This window comes from Phyllobates terribilis, unplaced genomic scaffold (assembly GCF_046119375.1).
Source record: "Phyllobates terribilis strain yellow unplaced genomic scaffold, ASM4611937v1 Scaffold_98__1_contigs__length_5973952, whole genome shotgun sequence".
Taxonomy (NCBI): Eukaryota; Metazoa; Chordata; class Amphibia; order Anura; family Dendrobatidae; genus Phyllobates; species Phyllobates terribilis.
In genome coordinates, this window is record NW_027362858.1 from 4877340 (window position 1) to 4899703 (window position 22364).

Here is a 22364-nt window from a genome sequence, read left to right on the forward strand (position 1 = left end):
TATAGGGCGCCAGTCACACAGATAAGTGTGGTACATAGTGTCTGGCCTATAACCTAATAGAGACGCTCACCACACACTAAACACTTGTACGTGCTCCATCCTACAGGGTACAGCAGGGTCCTGCATCCACTGAGGCCCCTGATCATGTGACCCCTGACTCCTCCCCTCCTGTGACCTCATCACAGGTCCTGTGCGCACAGAACAGCCATATATGTGGTGGCGGCTCTGCAGGTGGAGGTATGTGGAGATTCCCCATTATTCTCTATATCGCCTACATACTCCGCAGTGCTGTACACACATCATTATCACCGTCCCCATTGGGGCTCACGCTCTCTATAGACTTTATTCACACATTGCAATTGCATTTTGCAGCTACCAAAAAAATTAGATTTCTACATTTGTGTGACCTCCCAACTGTCAGAGAAGATAAAGAGGGATAGATTGTACATCATGACATCTTAGGCCACATCCATAACCATTCCTCTAACCCCTAACACCACCCATTACCATTTAATTCTACCTTAAACCCATAACGTAAATGGACGATTCCTTTAAGGCTGTGTTTTCTGCTAAAGCCATCCGTTGTTCTGTTGCTTTGTAGGAATAGAGCAATGGAAAGCAGACTGGTGACGGATTCACCATTAGATGCCCAGGAGCAGAGCCCGACTATCCCTCTGATTATAATGAGCTCCATCTACTTTCTCTCAAGATTCCCATCATATTTCTCACCTAAGTTGTTCTTGTTCTTATAAATCCACACTCAGGCTGTCTCCTCGGTGTTCCTCCTTATCCTCAGACCATCTATCTCCTCTGCATTTCTTGTCTGTCTCCTCAGCACTCCTCTTTACTCTCAGGCCATATCTTCAGCGCTTCTCTTTACTCTCAGCCTGTCTCCTCAGTGCTTCTCTCTGCACTCGGGCCATCTACTCGCCGCTCCTCTTTGCTGTCAGGCCATCTCCTCAGTGCACTTCTATGCTCCCAGGCAATCTCCTCACCGCACTCCTATGCTCCAAGGCCATCTCCTCAGTGCTCCTCTCTACTTTCAGGCCATCTCCTCAGTGCTCCACTCTGCTCTCAGACCATCTAAGCACTCCTTTCTGCTCTCATGCCATCTCCTCAGCGCTCCTGTCTTCTCTCAGGCCATCTCCTTAGTGCTCCTCTCTGCTCCCGGGTCATCTCCTCAGTGCTCCACTCTGTTCTCCGGCCATCTAAGCACTCCTTTCTGCTCTCATGCCATCTCCACAGCGCTCCTGTCTTCTCTCAGGCCATCTCCTTAGTGCTCCTCTCTGCTCCCGGGTCATCTCCTCAGTGCTCCACTCTGTTCTCCGGCCATCTAAGCGCTCCTTTCTGCTCTCATGCTGTCTCCTCAGCGCTTCTCTCTGCTCCCGAGTCGTCTCCTCAGCATTTCTCTCTGCTCTCCGGGCAACTCCACGGCAATCCTCTCTGCCCTCAGTCTGTCTCCTCATCTCTTTTCTATGCTCCCAGGCAGTCTCCTCAGTGTCCCTCCTTCGCACTCATCTCTTCCTTCAGTGTGTCTCCTCAGTGCTTCTCTCTACGCTCAGGTTGTCTCCTCAGCGCTCCTTTCTACCCTCAGGTTGTCTCTTCAGCGCTCCTCTCTGCTTCAGGACCTCTCCTCAGCGCTCTGCTCTCAGGCCGTCTCCTCAGCGCTCCTCTCTGTTTTCGGGCCATCTCCTTTCTTCCTGCTGTCTGGCTGCCTCCTTGGTGCTCATATCTAACCTTAGGCTATCCCCTCAACACTCTTCTCCACTTTCGGGCCATTTCCTCAGTACTCCTTTCTACCCTCAGGCCATTTCCTCAGCACTCCTATTTGTATTCGGGCCATCTCCTTTCTTCTCTGCTCCCTGGCTGCTTCTTGGTGCTCATATCTAACCTCAGGCCATCCCCTCAACACTCTTTTCCACTTTCAGGCCGTCTCCTCAGCACTCCTTTCTGCCCTCAGGCTGTCTCCTCAGCACTCCTTTCTACCCTCAGGCTGTCTCCTCAGCGCTCTTTTCTACCCTCAGGCTGTCTCCTCAGCGCTCTTTTCTACCCTCAGGCTGTCTCCTCAGCGCTCCTTTCTACCCTCAGGCTGTCTCCTCAGCGCTCCTTTCTACCCTCAGGCTGTCTCCTCAGCGCTCCTTTCTACCCTCAGGCTGTCTCCTCAGCGCTCCTTTCTACCCTCAGGCTGTCTCCTCAGCGCTCCTTTCTACCCTCAGGCTGTCTTCTCAGCTCTCCTTTCTACCCTCAGGCTGTCTCCTCAGCGCTCTTTTCTACCCTCAGGCTGTCTCCTCAGTGCTCCTTTCTACCCTCAGGCTGTCTCCCCAGCGCTCCTTTCTACCCTCATGCTGTCTTCTCAGCGCTCCTCTCTGCCCTCATGCTGTCTCCTCAGCTCTCTTCTGTACCGTCAAGCCATCTCCTCACCATTCCTCTTTGACGTCAGGCCATCTTATTGGCATTCCTCTCTGCAATCAGGCTGTCTCCTCAGCATTCCTCTCTTCCATCAGACCATCTCCTCAGTGTTCCTCTCTGCTCTCAGGCCATCTTATCATTATTCCTGTCTGTCCTCAGACTAAGGCTCATTACAACTTTGAACATCACAATGTGCCCTGGACCAACAGCAGAGAGGAGTATCATAGAAGAGGTTTCCCCTTTCAGTGTTCTGTACACAATCTACGAGCCTGTGTAACAAATGCTATAATCCGCATTACTCACCTTCCCCTGCTCCAGTGGCGGCTCTCTGCTGCTGCTCGGGTCTTCTTTATAGGCTGCAGTGGTGATGTCATGTCTTTAGCGTGTGTGACAACTGCAGCCAGTCAGCGGTCTAATGCGCTACATGTATGATGTCACCAGGGCTGAAAATTTAGTATCTAACAATTTTTTCGTGTCGCCATTTTCTGAGACCCGTAACTCTCATCCATCGATGGACCGGTTTCAATGATTATTTCTTGTTTTCTTCATTTTTTTTTACAATTTTGTAGTACATATGACATTTTAATAGCTTTTTATTACATTTTTATGTGGAATTGTGGTGATCAAAAACATTGATTTATACCTTATGGGAAAAAATATTTCAAAATTGTATTAATTCAGGCAGTTACGTGCATGGCAATTTCAAATGATTTTTTCCAATGTATTACATTTTGCTATTGACTTTGGGAGAAAAGGGGAATGATCTAAACATTTATTGTTTGTGTGTGTTTTTTTTATATTTTGTATTTTTTTTATTTATATTTTTTTCATTACTCTCCTTAGGTGTCCTGCCAATTTTTCCTCACTTCCACATAGTGCTATAACCTTCTATGGTGCCCTATAAAGTATTAGCCCCCCCTCTCATTGCTATATACAGTAATGATCCTCATCTTTGTTACCCCCATAGTTTTAGTGCCCCACACCGCTAATATGGTTGTTCTTCTCTTTTGCTGTAACAAGACATGATTGTAATCATTTATTTTTTGCAACACCAGAATAACACATGAGCATACACTGCACCCTGCTAGGTTCAACCATGCCAGTGTTTCTTTTTGTATTACCATAAAAAACAGTGCACCCCTAAGACACATTGAAATAACTGAGATATTCAAACTTGCTTATAACATATCATAATCACAATGGAGACAAGCTTCAGATTATTACCAACTATTTTCACATTTTGGCTTTGTCAGGGGTGAGATGTGGAATCCACGTTCTATGGATTGAGGGATGATTCCTGAACATTGCACCCATAGCTTATAGCAGTTGAGAATAAAAAATAGTTTTCTTGATCACTTTGAAACATACACTGTCTCCACAATCATTAGGCAAGTGAATATTTTGACTATATCAGAATTTTTATGCAGATTTGCCAAATGCAAGCTGTATAAACTTTTATGTTTAGTGGATGAAGTAGATCAGGTGATGTGTATATGTGTAATGAGGGGTGTGTGGCCTATGGATATTGAAACCCTTTGTTATGAAAATATTAAAGAAATATTATGAAAATGTTGCTCTCCCCAAGCCGCTCTTTCCCCTTCCCTTATCCACCATCTGTGTCTGTGCAAATTAGCACACGCAGGAGAAGTGGCTTGTAGACTGATGCCAATACAAAGAGAGGTGGCAAACCTAATTAACAGAGACCTGCGATACATTTACACCTAGCTGGGGAAGATTTAGCTCCGGACTTCAAAAGAATTCAACAGAAATCTATAGTCTGTCCGGCACCGACGCGAAATATGGAATATCTGGAGTTCGATACTTACGATAATAATGGGACCCATATTTTTAGTGGCAGGGTCAGCTAAGGAACAATACATATCTTTTTCCATAGTTGTATTCCCCTCCAGGGAGCTGTGATGCAAAAGTACCAGAATAACAGACCACAGCTATGCCATGTGTAGTCTCTAAAGAAAGGTAAATTCATAATGGAAAATATGGCATCACTTGTAAGCTTCTGTGATCAACCAGCGATAAGTTTTCCCAGAAGTTAGAGATTCTAATAAAAATATGAAAGCTGGAGCCCAGCCCACGTGAGGTCATCACAGGGGGGTATGTGGCCAGGTCTCCCCCTTCGGCATAAAAGACACAGCCTAAGGGGGGGTCAGTATTCATTGCCGGGGGTATAGATTTTATAAGCAAATTATCACGTTCGATAACGGTCAAATCATTGGAGTACCCCCCCTCCAGCTAAATGGAATAGTCTCTGCGATCTGTCTAGTACGTAAGTCTTCTTTAATCCTGTTTATTTTGTGGAAATGTATATTCTGTATTGTAATGTCTCCTTTTGTAAAATCTTTGTATATTTTTCATAAACACTGTCTCACTTTTGGATTAAATATGAAATGTAATAGTTCTGTTTCTTTTGCTCTGTAATCGTTCCCTCTCCCGAAGCCATATACGCTACCAGAAAGCAGGCGTCCGATCAGGCCTGTATTATATTTCAAAGCTGTTCAGTGGTGGCAGCGAATAATATTAATTGGGCTGTCGTGAAGCTAACAGTGACCGTATGGGGGCTTATACACATATTCCATGCGTTGGGATTCGGAGATGAATACGCCATATGCTCACTGTGCACTTGCCGATACCTACATAGTGAGTAATCCGGATCGTGTGCGCACAAATCCCTGACAAATCTGGACAGGGTGACGGCAGCGGAGGGATATTGTGTGATCTCCTCTGTGTCGTCGCTGACGGTCCTGACACCCTTTATCAGGGGCAGCTTCTTTTCCTCAGGCAAAATGGGCCAAAAAGAGTTTTAACTGACTAAAAACTCAAAAATGGTTAAAAGTCTTACAGAGGGATGCAGCAATCCTTAAATTGCTCAGATATTGAGGAGTGACCACACAACCTTCAAAGGTCTACAGGGTCACAAAAGAAAAAAAAGAATAGCATTAATTGCAAAAGATTTCAGAAGACTCAAACGTGGAGCAACCAGGAAGATATTATCCTCCAGTGCTGTCGTATTCCAGAACAGCAGCCTCCATGGAGGCCCAGAAGTACAAGGTGTTCAGTGCTCAGAGACATGGATGAGGCTGAATAGCGACCACCACTGAACAAGACACAAGAAAAAACTTGTCCAAGAAATATTTGAAGACAGATTTTTCAAAGATTTTATGCATTGATGAGAGTGACTCTTGACGGACCAGATGGATGGGCCCGTGGCTGGATCAGTAATGGGCACAGACCTCGACTTCGATGCCGATGCTAGCGAGGTGGAGGTGGGCATTGTTCTGGTCTGGTATTAGATGAGCTAGTTGGATCTTTTCAAGTTGAAGATGGACACAAAATCAACTCCCAAACCTTCTGCCAGTTTTTAGAAGACACTTTCTTTAAGCAGAGGTATAGAAAAAAATCTGCATCTTTAAAAAAAAAAAAAAAACAGTATTGTTCTGCAGGACAATGCTCAATCACAGCATAAAAGCCTTCACTGCTCAGTGCCCGGAAAGGTCTTAAAGATGAAAGAATAATGACATAATGACATGGCCTTTTCCTCACTGGAGGTACACCTTACTTAGAACTTTTGGACTTTTGTTAAACTGGAGATTTATGGTGAAGGAGAACAGTCCCCTCTCTGATCAGTGTCGGGGGCTGTGCCTGGTGCTGCCCACAAAGATGATAGTCAACAGATTAAGAAACTAATTGACTCCATGGATGGATGGCTTATCACTGGTATTGAGAAGAAGGGTGGCTATATTGGACACTGATATATTTTTATTAAATGTCAGAAATGTATTTTTGGACATTGAGATGTTTGGTTCTTATTCTCACTATACCAGATGAAAATGAACAATTAAGATGGAAAATTTACATTTTTCATATAGTTGCATAATAATTCTGGACACAGAGATATTCTCCTAAAACAACACCTCACTTTTACTTTCTTAAATATTCAGGTTTCAGGTTTATTACCCTTTGGATTGACCGACAGCACTGGAGATGTTAAATAATAAAAGTAACGATGAAAAATAGAAATTGCCTAATAATCATGCACACGGTGTAGAGAAGGTGGTGGAGATAGAAGACCTCTCATTTCTAGAACTTATCGTGGAGTGGTGAGATGTATATAAATAAACCATTAACATATTTTATTGGCTGTACAAAGACTGCTGTTTCTTTATGTTGTTAAATTACCTGAATTATTTTATAACTTCCGTAATCCCAACTGATAGCACATCGGTATCTCTGTCTGACCTGAAGATGTATGAAGTGCTCTACCACATTATTGCTTTATACCGGCATCACAATGCTATAAAAAAAATGTATTACACAGAATTTTTTATATTTTACACCAACTCCTCTTCAATCCACTCATATTCCCACAATATGAGATACTAATTATCTATATAATTTTCCTAGAGAAGAATGGATAGAGACAGAAAGAAGATGGCGGAGAGGATATTACACCTCGCCCTAGAGATCCTCTTCCGGCTTACTGGAGAGGTGAGAGATTCTGATGACGTCACATTACATCATTCTTATCTATGGGAATAACAGATGGACAGAACTGGAGAGGTGAGGACTCTGGAAATGTCTGGAGGGAGATTTATTAACGTGTCTCTCCATAACCAGGATTACACAGTAGTGAAGAAGACCTCTAGTGAGCGCTGTCAGGCCCCTGTGTCTGAGGGATGGGGAAGACTCCTGAGCCCAATCACGGGGCCTCCATCTCACCCCCTGATACATGAGGACATCAATGACCAGAAGATCCTAGAACTCACCTACAAGATGATTGAGCTGCTGACTGGAGAGGTGACACTGCTGGGAATGCTGGGACGTTATACAGTAACGCTATGAAGGGATCGGGGGATGACGGTATCATTGTATGTGTCAGGTTCCTATAAGGTGTCAGGATGTCGGTGTTTATTTCTCCATGGAGGAGTGGGAGTATTTAGAAGGACACAAAGATCTGTACAAGGACGTCATGATGGAGGTTCCCCAGCCCCTCACATCACCAGGTAATAGACAGGACTAAATACACACGGCCTATAATTATCTGTATGTAAAGAATGAATTCAGTCCCTGTATGTGTTTCCTCCAGATCTATCCAGTAAGAGGACAACACCAGAGAGATGTCCCCGTCCTCTTCTTCCACAGGACTGTAAACAAGAAGATCCCAATATTCCTCAGGATCATCAGGTAGATGGAGAGAAGGCGTCATGAGATCTCCCCTATGATGTGTAGACGGCTGTGAAGGTCTTGTGTTCAGTCTTGTTTTATCCACCAGTATTATATGTTTTATATTTGTGTAATGACAATGGTGGAGATGGCAGGGTTAGAGCTGATCATAGATGGGACTTCTCCATCTGTCTGTGACTTTTACAATATTTGTTTCAGGGTGAAGATCTGACCCATATTAATACTACAGAGACATATGTGAGGGGTGATGAGCGGTGTAAGGAGGAGATTCCTACATATGAGTACCCAGGTGAGTGGTAACCACTAAATGCAGAGAAGTCACATTGGATGAATCTACCTTCTCTCCCTTCTGTGCTGCTGAATGTGCTCATATGGTCCCTACAAGACCAGGTCCAGTCTTTCTGGCCAAAGTTCACTTTTATGATCGACAAAATTAAATGTGCAGTGAGGGGCAAGTGTGAATTTTTGTACAATAACAACAGAATTTCCCTTTAATAGACAAACTACGGCCCACATAATTTTATAGTCAGCCAGGGGGGTCGGTCAAAGACCAACAACAACTAGCTCAACACACAACAATTGCCTACTCAAAAAGGTATGAAAGGAAGGAGAAAATATGAGTATCATGGCATAAAATTGTTATTTTTATTAAATAATCTTAAAATACATGATTCAATAAATCCAATATATATAATTAACATGGTGTGCAATAGATCGAAACACCATGACTCCGTACCGTGCAAAGGGAGCTCAATGTTATATTCCAAAAAGCATGAGATGGTAGTAAGGGAGATAGGTAAGCACATAATTAATATCATTATATAGGCATATGACATTCAAGGTTCCCATGTGAACCAAAGAGAATGTCAAATTCAAAAGTACATGTGCCCTTAAACTCACCAAATCACTAAGCTCCAAAGCAGACACAGGGTGTCACAGAGGGGTGTGCAGATGTGACAGCATGCCTCAACGAGCGTTTCGCCTGTTAGTAATGAAAAGCGGTACGGGGTGATTGTCACAGCTGACACCCAGTGCTATGTACAGGGAGCGGTCCCGCACCGCTCCCTGCACATTAACCACCGCAATGCTGCGATCAAAGTCGATAGCAGCATTGCGGTGGCAAGGGGGGAGGTCATCGCTATACTCAACTCTCCTGCCGGCATCCAGCGATGATTGCTGCGGCAACCGGATGTTGCCATGACAACCCGATGTCGTCATGACAACATCCGGGTCACTAGGAGGCAGGACGTTACTTTGGTCATGCGCAGTGCATGACCAAAGTAATGTCTCCCCTGTGTGCAGCACTGACAGGCTGCATGGCATAGGGAGCTGCTGCCCTCAATGCCATGCAGCCGATCAGGCTGCAAAAAGTGAAAGTCCCATAGTGAGACAATATGTAAGAGTAAAAAAAAAAGTAGAAAAGTGAAAAAAAAAATTGTAAAAATATAAAAAAAAAATGAAAAAAATAATCCCCAAAAAATACAAATATATTGAGCCCATAATATTTATTTATTATGAAAAAAATAAAAATAAACCAATCAAAGTGCACATATTTGGTATCGCCGCGTCCGGAATGACCTGACCTATAAAAAACTGTCCCACTAGTTAACCCCTTTAGTGAACACGGTAAAAAAAATGATAAAAAACGAAGCAAAAAACAATGCTTTATCATCATACAGCCAGACGAAAAATAGAATAACACGCGATCAAAAAGACGAATGTAAATAAAAATGGTACCGCTGAAAACGTCATCTTGTCCTGCAAAAATAAGCCACGATACAGCTCCATCAGCCGAAAATAAAAAGTTATAGCTCTCAGACTAAAGTGATGCAAAAAAATTATTTTTTCTAGAAAGTAGTTTTTATTGTGTAAAAGCGTCAATACATAAAAAAACTATATAAATGTGGTACCGCTGTAAATGTACTGAACCGAAGAATAAAACTGCCTTATCAATTTTACCTCACGCGGAACAGCATAAAAAAAAAACCCATAAACACAATTTCGGAATTGCTGGTTTTGCTTATTCTGGCTCCCAAAAATCGGAATAGAATACGATCAAAAAATGTCACATGCCCGAAAATGGTACCATTAAAAACGTCAACTTGTCCCGCAAAAAACAAGCCGTCACATGACTGTCGGCCAAAATATGTAAAAATTATAGCTCTCAAAGTATGGTAATGCAAAAACAAGTCTTTGCAAAAAAATGCGTCTTTTAGTGTGTGACAGCTGTCAATCATAAAAACCCAATATGAATCTGGTATCGCTGTAATCGCACCGATCCGAAGAATAAAGTCGTCTAATCACTTATACTACACGAGGAATGGGGTAAAAAAATAAACTCTAAGGTTAGGGTTGTGCTAGGGTTAGGGTTGTATTAGGGTTGGGGTTAGGGTAGGGTTAGGGTTGTGCTAGGGTTAGGGTTGTATTAGGGTTGGGGTTAGGGTAGGGTTAGGGTTGGGGTTAGCGTTGGTGTTGGGGTTGGGGTTGCATTATGGAGAGGGTTAGGGTTGGGATTTTTTCAAAAGAAAAAAAAAAAAAGACGATATGTCGACCAGTGTTGAGCGCAAGTGCTCGCTACTTGAGTTTGCATCGGGTGCTCGTGTATGCACGGAGTATCGTGGGTGTTCAAGTGACATGCTCGAGTCTCTACCCCATATGCTTTGCGGCCAAAAAAAACGTTGCTTGGATCGCCTGCCATGCACAAGCAATGCCCATATGTTTTTTTTGGGTGTCTAACAACCATGAAACATGCGGGGCAGGGACTCGAGCATGTCACTCGAGCACCCGTGATACATGGTGCATACCCGAGTACCCGATGCAAACTCAAATAGCGAGCACTTGCGCTCAAGACTAATGACAAGTTATTCAATATGATGACCTAATGTTATCAAATTCTGTCGTACCTCTGGGTTCAAAATGTACACTATACCCCTTGATAAAATCCTTGAGGGATCTAGTTTCCAAAATGGAGTCAATTGTGGGGGGTTTCCACTATTTAGGCACATCAGAGGCTCCCGAAATGCGACATGGCGTCCACTCTTGATTCCAGCCAATTTTGCATACAAAAAGTCACAGTTCTTCCCTTCTGAACCCTGACGTGTGACCAAACAGTGTATTTTCCCCACATATGGGGTATTGGCGTGCTCAGGAGAAATTGCACAGTTTTTTTTTTTAAATCAGATACTTTTTATTAAAAGACTTTTTTTTAACATTACACATAAACAACATTGAGGCATCACCCAACTGGCAATGCCCTTCAAAACCCACCCATTCCCCCTCCCCTTCCCATTACACCCCCAAAAACCATATGGCAAAGACAAATTTAATTACAGACCGCATATTATCATATAGCTTATCTAACTGTTAAAGCATTGATAATTTGATCCATGGATATAGAGCATAATATCTAATAGTCAGTGATTAGTTAAGTAGAACCTGATAGACCACAATATTTCAAACTCGATTGATATTTAAAATGGACATAATATGATAACCATGAAACGTGCTCCATTTACCCAAGATTTTACCAAATTTACGTATAGCCTTCCGCTTTTTGTACACTCCCTCTTCTAATCTTAATAAAGATGTGCAGCTATAAGCTTTCTGATCTGATATAGAGTCCTTTTAACGGCTATTATTTCATCCTCTTCACATCCTATTATTTCTACATGGCCCAACACACACAAATTGCACAGTTTTTAGGTTACATTTTCTACTCTTACCCTTGTGAAACTAAAAAATTTGGGGCTATAAGATAATTTTTGTGGAAAAAGTTAAGATTTTTTTTTATTTTCACGGCTTCATGTTCTAAATTTCTCTGAAGCACCTAGGGGTTAAGGGTGCTCACCACACATCTAGATAAGTTTCCTGAGGGGGTCTAGTTTCCAAAATGGTGTCACTTGTGGGGGGTTTCCACTGTTTAGGCACATCAGGGGCACATCCGCTAATTATTCAAGCAAATTTTACATTCAAAAAGTCAAATGACGCTCCTTCCCTTCCAAACCCTGCCGTGCGCCCAAGCAGTGGTTTTCCCCCACATATGGGGTATCAGCTTACTCAGAAGATATTGCACAACAGATGCTTGGTGCAATTTCTCCTGTTACCCTTATGAAAATGCAAAACTGGGGGCTGAAAAACATTTTTTGTGGGAAAAATGTGAAAATTTTATTTTCACGGCTCCATGTTATAAACTTCTATGAAGCACCTGGAGGTTCAAAATGCTCACCATAAATCTAGATAAGTTCCTTGAGGGGTCTGGTTTCCAAAAAGGTGTCACTTGTGGGGGTTTCCACTGTTTGGGCACATCAGAGGCGCTCTAAACGCAACATAACGTCCGCTAATTATTCAAGCAAATTTTACATTCAAAAAGTCAAATGGCGCTCATTCCCTTCTGAGCCCTGCCGTGCGCCCAGTGTTTTTTCCCCACGAATGGGGTATCTGCGTGCTCGCGGGAAATTGCACAACAAATTTTGGGGTCCATTTATTCCTGTTACCCCTGCAAAAATTGGGGTCTAAAGTAACATTTTTGTGAAAAAAGTTAAATGTTCATTTTTTCTTCCCCATTCCAAAAATTCCTGTGAAGCACATGAAGGGTTAATAAACTTCTTGAATGTAGTTTTGAGCACCTTGAGGGGTGCAGTTTTTAGAATGGTGTCACTTTTGGGTATTTTCTGTCATAAAGGCCCCTCAAAGTCACTTCAAATGTGATGTGGTCCCTAAAAAATGGTTTTGCAAATTTTGTTGTAAGAATGAGAAATCGCTGGTCAACTTTTAACCCTTATAGCTCCCTAATAAAAAAAAAATTTGGTTCCAAAATTATGCTGATGTAAAGTAGACATGTGGGAAATGTTATTTATTAACTATTTTGTGTGACATGCAGTACAGACCAAAAGTTTGGACACACCTCATTTAAAGATTTTTCTGTATTTTCATGACTATGAAAATTGTACATTCACACTGAAGGCATCAAAACTGTGAATTAACACATGTGGAATTATATACTTAACAAAAAAGTGTGAAACAACTGAAAATATGTCTTATATTCTAGGTTCTTTAAAGTAGCCACCTTTTGCTTTGATGACTGCTTTGCACACTCTTGGCATTCTCTTGATGAGCTTCAAGAGGTAAGCACCGGAAATGGTCTTCCAACAATCTTGAAGGAGTTCCCAGAGATGCTTAGCACTTGTTGGTCCTTTTGCCTTTACTCTGCGGTCCAGCTCACCCCAAACCATCTCGATTGGGTTCAGGTCTGGTGACTGTGGAGGCCAGATCATCTGGCGTAGCACCCCATCACTCTCCTCCTTGGTCAAATAGCCCTTACACAGCCTGGAGGTGTGTTTGGGGTCATTGTCCTGTTGAAAAATAAATGATGGTCCAACTAAATGCAAACCGGATGGAATAGCATGCTGCTGCAAGATGCTGTGGTAGCCATGCTGGTTCAGTATGCCTTCAATTTTGAATAAATCCCCAACAGTGTAACTAACAAAGCACCCCCACACCATCAGACCTCCTCCTCCAAGCTTCACGGTGGGAACCAGGCATGTAGAGTCCATCCGTTCACCTTTTCTGCGTCGCACAAAGACACGGTGGTTGGAACCAAAGATTTCAAATTTGGACTCATCAGAGCAAAGCACAGATTTCCACTGGTTTAATGTCCATTCCTTGTGTTCTTTAGCCCAAACAAGTCTCTTCTGCTTGTTGCCTGTCCTTAGCAGTGGTTTCCTAGCAGCTATTTTACCATGAAGGCCTGCTGCACAAAGTCTCCTCTTAACAGTTGTTGAAGAGATGTTTCTGCTGCTAGAACTCTGTGTGGCATTTTCCTGGTCTCTAATCAGAGCTGCTGTTAAAATGCGATTTCTGAGGCTGGTGACTCGGATAAACTTATCCTCAGAAGCAGAGGTGACTCTTGGTCTTTCTTTCCTCGGGCGGTCCTCATGTGAGACAGTTTCTTTGTAGCGCTTGATGGTTTTTGCAACTGCACTTGGGGACACTTTCAAAGTTTGCCTAATTTTTCGCACTGACTGACCTTCATTTTTAAAAGTAATGATGGCCACTCGTTTTTCTTTACTTAGCTGCTTTTTTCTTGCCATAATACAAATTCTAACAGTCTATTCAGTAGGACTATCAGCTGTGTATCCACCAGACTTCTGCACAACACAACTGATGGTCCCAACCCCATTTACTAGGCAAGAAATCTCACTTATTAAACCTGACAGGGCACACCTGTGAAGTGAAAACCATTTCCGGTGACTACCTCTTGAAGCTCATCAAGAGAATGCCAAGAGTGTGCAAAGCAGCCATCAAAGCAAAAGGTGGCTACTTTGAAGAACCTAGAATATAAGACATATTTTCAGCTGTTTCACACTTTTTTGTTAAGTATATAATTCCACATGTGTTAATTCATAGTTTTGATGCCTTTAGTGTGAATGTACAATTTTCATAGTCATAAAAATACAGAAAAATCTTTAAATGAGAAGGTGAGTCCAAACTTTTGGTGTGTACTGTATCTCTCTAATTTAAGGGCATAAAAATTCAAATTTTGAAAATTGCGAAATTTTCCAAATTTTCACCAAATTTCCGATTTTTTCACAAATAAACGCAAGTGACATCGGAGAAATTTTACCACTATCATGAAGTACAATATGTCACGAAAAAACAGTCTCAGAATCAGCGGGATCTGTTGAAGCGTTCCAGAGTAATTACCTCATAAAGTGACTGGTCAGATTTGTAAAAATTAACGCGCAAACCACCCTCGGGGGTAAAGGGGTTAAGATTATTTAATAAAAATATATTTTTTTATGCAATGATACTCATGTTTTCTCCGTCCTTTCTGAGTTTCCCTTTATCCTGACTTTTCAGTTTCTTTTTAAACCAACTAACTTCAAACAGGATTGTGATAAACTATACAGAAAACATTACACCTGTGACATGATATATCTCTAAGCTGTGCGTGGCTGATGGCTGTAATATACATTTATTCACACCTGCAGGAGACGTGTTGGCATGGCTCGAGCCCTGGTTTCATGGATTCACTCCACGTCATAAATTCCATTATGTTTTCAATCCTAAGGAATTCAGATTACTGCACAATCTCTCCTGAAATGGGGGCACTGATACTTTCTCTACTCTTCTGCTCAGGACTCATAGTAGCTCCAATGGTCCACCATAAATGAGTGCGACTCCGATTTAGTGTTGGAGCTCTCCCCTCATACATATGTTGTTGTTGGGGATGTAACATATCTTTTATTCCATCTTTTTTTTTACAGGTTCATTTTGTATGATAGCTTTATTGTGGTGGGATCGGCCTGCCTCACTTCTGTGTCTCTGTAACTCCCTGGTAGTCTTTAAAAGAAGGCCTCCATTACCTCTTCCCAATGCCCGAGGTCTAAATTTAAGACACCTCAGCTCTGCACTATTAGAAAAAGTTCTCTTTCAATGTCTTATATTTCTAATTGAAACTCATCTGACAGAAAATATTGGCCATTATCATAGTTTAGATTACGAAGAGCCACCGAGCCCCATACTCTAATTACCCCAGAGAGGTTTCACCACTAGTTACTCATTTTTCTCTGATGAAGACTGTTGAGTTTGATCAATTCAGTAGATGTGTTATTGTCTATAGTCAGTTTTTGACTACAGTAGTTAGTGCTCAAAATACTCTGATTTAACCCCTTCCTGCAGACAGTTTTGTGTTCCTAATCAGGCCCCATTTTTAAATCTGACATGTGTCACTTTATGTGGTGATATCTTTGGAATTCTTCACAAATGATAATAGGAAACAAATGGGCCTTAAAAATTATTTTCCAACTTCTCTTGAATCCGACACTACCCTATATACGATCGTACACTACTGTCTGGGCACATCTACTCCATTTTCCAGATTCAAGGATTATCTTGCTCATCATCATTTAACCTATCTACATGGATCTGGACTTACACAGAACCCCTAGGCTTGGGCCACGGTGTTACCTGCTGTTCTGTGGTGTGAGATGGGAAGAAGAATAGTCAGGTAGCCGGGTCAGAACCAGGAGGGCAGAGAACATAAAAAATCAGAAGACACAAGAGTAGTCAGTAAACGGGCCGGGGTCACAACAGGAAACAAATCCACAAGCCGGGAGCTGAGCACAGAGGACTGAACCAGAGGAGAACAAGGCTGGATCTGGCAGCTTCCGGCAATATGCTTCCAGCTTTAGTAGGGTGCGGTGCTTTCCAATTGGCTGAAGTAGGGACTAGATTACTTCAGCTGGACAGCACACACACCCACACTGCTAGACTGGATGGTACTACTGGTCCCAGGCACCCTAATTATAGTGGCTGGACAGAGCCTGCGCCACCCAGAGCTTCTGGTTCCAATATCTCCATCACCAGCGCCGCCTGCAGAATGAATAAGACGGCTCCTGGTGAGAGAAGGAGACATCGGGGGAACAAATCCCAGAGGAGATGGGACACACCATTTACAGAAGTCCTAATATTACAAAATGTCAGAAAACCAGGGCAATAGAAATCCTCATAAAGTGACTAATTCATTGAGGGTTATAATTATCAAAATTAAATCTATAGGAGTAGAGTCTATTTTGACTCCACAGGCACTTTCCAGAAATTAGCACACAATGGATGTCGGTGCGTAAAAATTGCACATTGCCCATTTTTTTACCAAACACATAGTGCCCAGATTGTGCTCCAGGAGACACACACCATAAATTAAGTGGGTTCTTCTCACTATAGTAATGCCAAATACATGGATGCTAAATGTGGTTTGGGCGCACTGCAAGGCTCAGAAGAGAGGGGGAGATCTGACTTTGGGAGAGCGGATATTGCTGGATTGGTTTTTGGAAGCCATGTTGCTTTTCAAGAGCCTTTGAGCCACTAATAATGTGGAAACCTCTGTTTTTCCACTGACAGATGATGGATCTGAGTGGGGGCTTGTTTTTTGGGGGATGAGTAGAAGTTTTTATTGGTATTATTTTTGCCTACATAACATTTTTTGATGGCTTCTTATTCCATATTTTGGAGGCAGAATGAAGAAACAGTTGGACACCACGCTCCACTGGTTCATCCTATGAGGTTTTCTATTAGACTGTGAACTGTCATTCTGTCAATAACTTCCCGTTTCTACAGACATGTTAAGTACAATTAACACAAGAATCCCATAGAAAAATAAATAAAGATTGCATACCACTTCTAAATCAATCTAAACAAACACATCCCTGGGCTACATGCTAGTCCAGGAAAATGAAGAAATATATGCTCAAGTTTAAAAATCTATTTTATTAGACACTAATCTAAAAAATAGAGGAATATTTAAAATATTTTAAATATTCCTCTATTTTTTAGATTTGTGTCTAATAAAATTGATTTTTAAACTATAGCATACACTACTGTTCAAAAGTTTGGGGTCATTTAGAAATTTCATTATTTTTGAAAGAAAAGCACATTTTTTTTCAATGAAGCTAACATTAAATGAATCAGAAATACACTCTATACATTGTTAATGTGGTAAATGACTGTTCTAGCTGCAAACGTCTTGTTTTTATTGCAATATTTACATAGGTGTATAGAGGCCCATTTCCAACAACCACCACTCCAGTGTTTTAATGGTACATTATGTTTGCTAACTGTGTAAGAAGGCTAATGGATGTTTAGAAAACCCTAGAAAACCCTTGCACAAGTATGTTAGCCCAGCTGAAAACAGTTTGGCTGATTTGAGAAGCAATAAAATTGACCTTCCTTTGAGCTAGTTGAGAATCTGGAGCATTACATTTGTTTGTTCTATGAAACTCTCAAAATGGCCAGAAAAAGAGAACTTTCATGTGAAACTCGACAGTCTATTCTTGTTCTTAGAAATGAAGGCTATTCCATGCGAGAGATTGCCAAGAAACTGAAGATTTCCTACAACGGTGTGTACTACTCCCTTCAGAGGAGAGCACAAACAGGCTCTAACCAGAGTAAAAAGAGAAGTGGGAGGCCCCGCTGCACAACTGAGCAACAAGACAAGGACATTAGAGTCTCTAGTTTTAGAAATCGACGCCTCACAGCTCCTCAACTGGCAGTTTAATTAAATAGTACATGCAAAAAACGCCAGCGTCAATGTCTACAGTGAAGAGGCGACTCCGGGATGCTGGCCTTCAGGGCAAAGTGGCAAAGAAAAAGCCATATCTGAGAGTGGCTAATAAAAGCAAAAGATTAATATGGACAAAAGAACACAGACATAGGATAGCGGAAGATTGGAAAAAAGTTTTATGGACAGACGAATCAAAGTTTGAGGTGTTTGGATCACACAGAAGAACATTTGTGAGACACAGAACAACTGAAAAGATGCTGTAATTGCTGCAAAGGGAGCATTCTTTGACAAAAGCAAAGCTTGAGGGAGAAAGTTATTCTTTCTAATAAAAATCTTTATTTCTAACCTTGTCAATGTCTGGACTATATTTTCTAATCATTTTGCAACTCATTTGATAAATAAAAGTATGAGTTTTCATGGAAAACACAAAATTGTCTGGGTGACCCCAACCTTTTAAACGGTAGTGTATATCTCTTCATTTTCCTGGATTAGCATGTAGCCCAGGGATGTGTTTATTTAGACATTTTAAGTAGAAATGTTCAAAAATATAAATTTCAATGATATTTTATTCAAAATGAATAATTGTTTTTTTTTCTTGGCAGATGACTGTACCAGAAGATCAGATGGACAAGAGATTTTTAAATCTGATGATCTTGAGATCCCACAGGATACAATTGAAGTGAATGCCATTACTCCAGATATACCATCATCCCTTCACAGCAGACCTCAATCATCTGATCCTATGAAACAGGTCCTATTTTCTGATTCATTACCGACTACTAAGGAAAATCAAAATAAAATAAGAACAAAACGAAATGCTCCTAAAGCAAAGAAATCGCGTTCAGAAAATGGAAATAGTTTTACCCTCGAAAAGTCTATTTTTAAACATCAAAAAATACACTCAGCGGACAATAGATTTTTTTGTTCCAAATGTGGAAAATGTTTTAACCAGAAATCAGTTTTTGTTAATCACCAGAGAATCCACACAGGGGAGAAGCCTTTTTCATGTTCAGAATGTGGGAAATGTTTTAACCAGAAAGCACATCTTAATACCCACAAGAGAACCCACACAGGGAAGAAGCCTTTTTCATGTTCAGAATGTGGAAAATGTTTTAACCAGAAATCAGTTTTTGTTAATCACCAGAGAATCCACACAGGGGAGAAGCCTTTTTCATGTTCAGAATGTGGGAAATGTTTTAACCAGAAAGCACATCTTAATAGCCACCAGAGAACCCACACAGGGAAGAAGCCTTTTTCATGTTCAGAATGTGGGAAATGTTTTAACCGGAAAGCGCATCTTGATAGCCACCAGAGAACCCACACAGGGGAGAAGCCTTTTTCCTGTTCAGAATGTGGGAAATGTTTTAATCGTAAAATGATTCTTGATAGACACAAGAGAACTCATACAGGGGAGAAGCCTTTTTCTTGTTCAGAATGTGGGAAATGTTTTAATCGTAAAATAATTCTTGAAAGTCACAAGAGAACTCACACAGGGGAGAAGCCCTTTTCCTGTTCAGAATGTGGGAAATGTTTTCATTGTAAAATGATTCTTGATAGACACAAGAGAACTCACACAGGGGAGAAGCCTTTTTCTTGTTCAGAATGTGGGAAATGTTTTAATCGTAAAATAATTCTTGAAAGTCACAAGAGAACTCACACGGGGGAGAAGCCCTTTTCCTGTTCAGAATGTGGGAAATGTTTCAATCGTAAAATGATTCTTGATAGTCACAAGAGAACCCACACAGGGGAGAAGCCCTTTTTCTGTTCAGAATGTGGGAAGTGTTTTAACCAGAAAGCAAATCTTGATAGCCACCAGAGAACCCACACAGGGAAGAAGCCTTTTTTATGTTCAGAATGTGAGAAATGTTTTAACCAGAAAGCGAATCTTGATAGCCACCAGAGAACCCACACAGGGGAGAAGCCATTTTCCTGTTCAGAATGTGGGAAATGTTTTAACCAAAAATCACATCTTAATAAACGCCAGAGAACCCACACAGGGGAGAAGCCTTTTTCATGTTCAGAATGTGGGAAATGTTTTAACAAGAAAGCGCATGTTGATGACCACCAGAGAACCCACACAGGGGAGAAGCCATTTTCCTGTTCAGAATGTGGGAAATGTTTTTACCAGAAATCAGCTTTGGTTAAGCACCACAGAACCCACACAGGGAAGAAGTCTTTTTCATGTTCAGAATGTGGGAAATGTTTTAAAAAGAAAGCGTATCTTAATAAGCACCAGAGAACCCACACAGGGGAGAAGCCCTTTTGCTGTTCAGAATGTGGGAAATGTTTTAATCGTAAAATGATTCTTGATAGTCACAAGAGAACCCACACAGGGGAGAAACCTTTTTCATGTTCAGAATGTGGGAAATGTTTTAACCAGAAATCAACTTTGATTAAGCACCAGAGAACTCACACAGGAGAGAAGCCTTTTTCCTATTCTTTTTTTTTTTAATGCAAAAAACAAGAAACCAGTACATACAATAATAAAATAACATACCATAGGGATCACATACATGCATCTCTCCTATATATCCTTTCAGCTTGCCCATTACCGTTCATATTCTTGAAATCTCTTATATAACCATAATATTGTAATAAACATTATAATCCTATACACATATAGGTGTGCTATATTACCCATACCACATGTTAGGGAATTCCAATATACATTTCAATGAAACATTAGACCTCGCCAATACCCCCCTTCTCCCATAAGTCATTGTCTCTCCAACAATAACCCCCTTGATGGCATTCCAGGTGTATCCAACCATAAGCCCCATATTTTCTCTAATTTATTCATTGAGTTTCGTTTTTTATATACCCCTTTTTCTAATCTGATAATATTATTTATCCTATTTTTGAGTTCACTAATTTCTGGAGGTGAGGGGTTAATCCATTTGGATGCAATATGTTTCCTAGCTTGAAATAAAATATGTGAAATCCCTATTGAAATTGGGTCAAATTCCATATCATCTTCTAATATACCTAATAGGCATTTTTGGGGTCTGGTTGAATATCTATTTTATATACCCTCTTTATAATAGACAGAACTCCTTTCCAGTATTTTCCTAACTCCCAGCATTCCCATAGCGGATGTAATAGGCCCGCAGCATCCATGTTACATCCTGGACATTCAGCAGCAGTCCGGTATCCTATGTTGCATAGGAATCTAGGCGTCTTATATTTCCTATGTATTAATATGATCTGGGAAAATCTCTGCGCCTCATTTACAGATAATTGGGGTACCAGTTCTAATACCTCTCCACTGATCCTCAGAAATTGGACCTATATCTTCCATCCATTTTTGTCTAGCTGGAGAAGGAAATATTTTTAAATAATTATCAAAAGGGCGTCCATCTTGATTGTGCATTAAATGAATGCCGAAACTGTAGATATTTATAGAATTGTTTATTTGTCAACCCAAATTTCCCCTTTAATTGATCAAAGGACTTAAGTATCCCTTCAGACAATATGTTTTATATCGTATATATTCTTTTATCCACCCAACTCCAAAATCCCTCTAATTTATAGAACTCTGCATATTTATTATTAAACCATTAGATGGTGGCCCGATTCAAACACATCGGGTATTCTAGAATATGTATGCGGTACACCGGGCGCAATCAGCAGAGCGGTGTTTAAATTTGGCGCCAAAATTGTATTTCTGAGGACCGGGCAGCGGCGTTGCCTGTGCGGGTACTTCCGCTGCGAAGAGCCAGGAGATGGTCGGCTGCTCACAGCTGAAGTATCCCGACCGGCGGCGCCGCTCACCGGTCCTCCCTTCACACTTGCCGTCGGGAGATCAGCGACCACCTCCGTCCCGCAGATGAGCTGCTAACGGCCGCCATCTTTTTCTGAAATCCCGTGTCACTGATTGGCCGCGGCCTGGCCAATCAGCGACGCGGGATTTCCTGGACAGACAGACAGGATAAGACGATTATATATATTAGATATAGGTGCATATTCATTGCAGTCTCCTATTTCCATTATATCTTTACCCCTATCCCAGACCTTGTAGAGTAGAGCAAGTGTAGAGTATATTGATTTCTTGTGTGCGAGGTCATTCAGTTCAACTATATGAATAGGAATATTCCACTGTGTTCCTGAGGTAATTAACCGCTTAATACTATTTGGGTTTGCAGCGCTTTGCCACCCACCCAAATGTTGCAATTGCGCTGCCATATAATACAATGGGGAAAAAAAGTATTTAGTCAGCCACCAATTGTGCAAGTTCTCCCACTTAAAAAGATGAGAGGCCCGTAATTGACATCAACTATGAGAGACAAAATGAGAAAACAAATCCTGAAAATCACATTGTCTGATTTGGAAAGAATTTTTTTCAAATTTTGGTGGAAAATAAGTATTTGGTCAATTACAAAAGTTCATCTCAATACTTTGTTATATATCCTTTGTTCACAATGACAGAGGTCAAACGTTTTCTGTAAGTCTTCACAAGTTTGGCACACACTGTTGCTGGTATGTTGGCCCATTCGTCCATGCAGATCTCCTCTAGAGCAGTGATGTTTAAGGGCTGTCACTGGGAAACATGGTCTTTCAACTCCCTCCAAAGGTTTTCTATAGGGTTTTGATCTGGAGACTGGCTAGGCCACACCAGGACCTTGAAATGCTTCTTGCGAAGCCACTCCTTCCTTGCCCTGACGATGTGTTTGGGATCATTGTCATGCTGAAAGACCCA

The 22364-nt window shown here is 41.4% G+C and overlaps 1 protein-coding gene across 3 annotated transcripts; it reads left to right on the forward strand.

Moving 5' to 3' along the window:
• The first annotated feature begins 106 nt into the window (after window positions 1–106).
• Window positions 107–21896, forward strand: LOC141198605 (uncharacterized). Of its 3 annotated transcripts, XM_073663029.1 has the most exons (8): window positions 107–237; window positions 6366–6524; window positions 6829–6912; window positions 7042–7221; window positions 7304–7427; window positions 7511–7608; window positions 7807–7897; window positions 18271–21896. In XM_073663029.1, exons 3-8 carry the CDS (start codon window positions 6835–6837, stop codon window positions 20118–20120), a joined length of 2421 nt encoding a protein of 806 aa, XP_073519130.1. In that variant the 5' UTR covers window positions 107–237; window positions 6366–6524; window positions 6829–6834; the 3' UTR covers window positions 20121–21896. The 3 variants fall into 3 exon arrangements, with proteins under 3 accessions (XP_073519130.1, XP_073519132.1, XP_073519131.1); XM_073663031.1 differs by lacking the exon at window positions 6366–6524; XM_073663030.1 differs by lacking the exon at window positions 107–237 and having other exon boundaries at window positions 5486–6524.
• The last annotated feature ends 468 nt before the right edge of the window (window positions 21897–22364 follow it).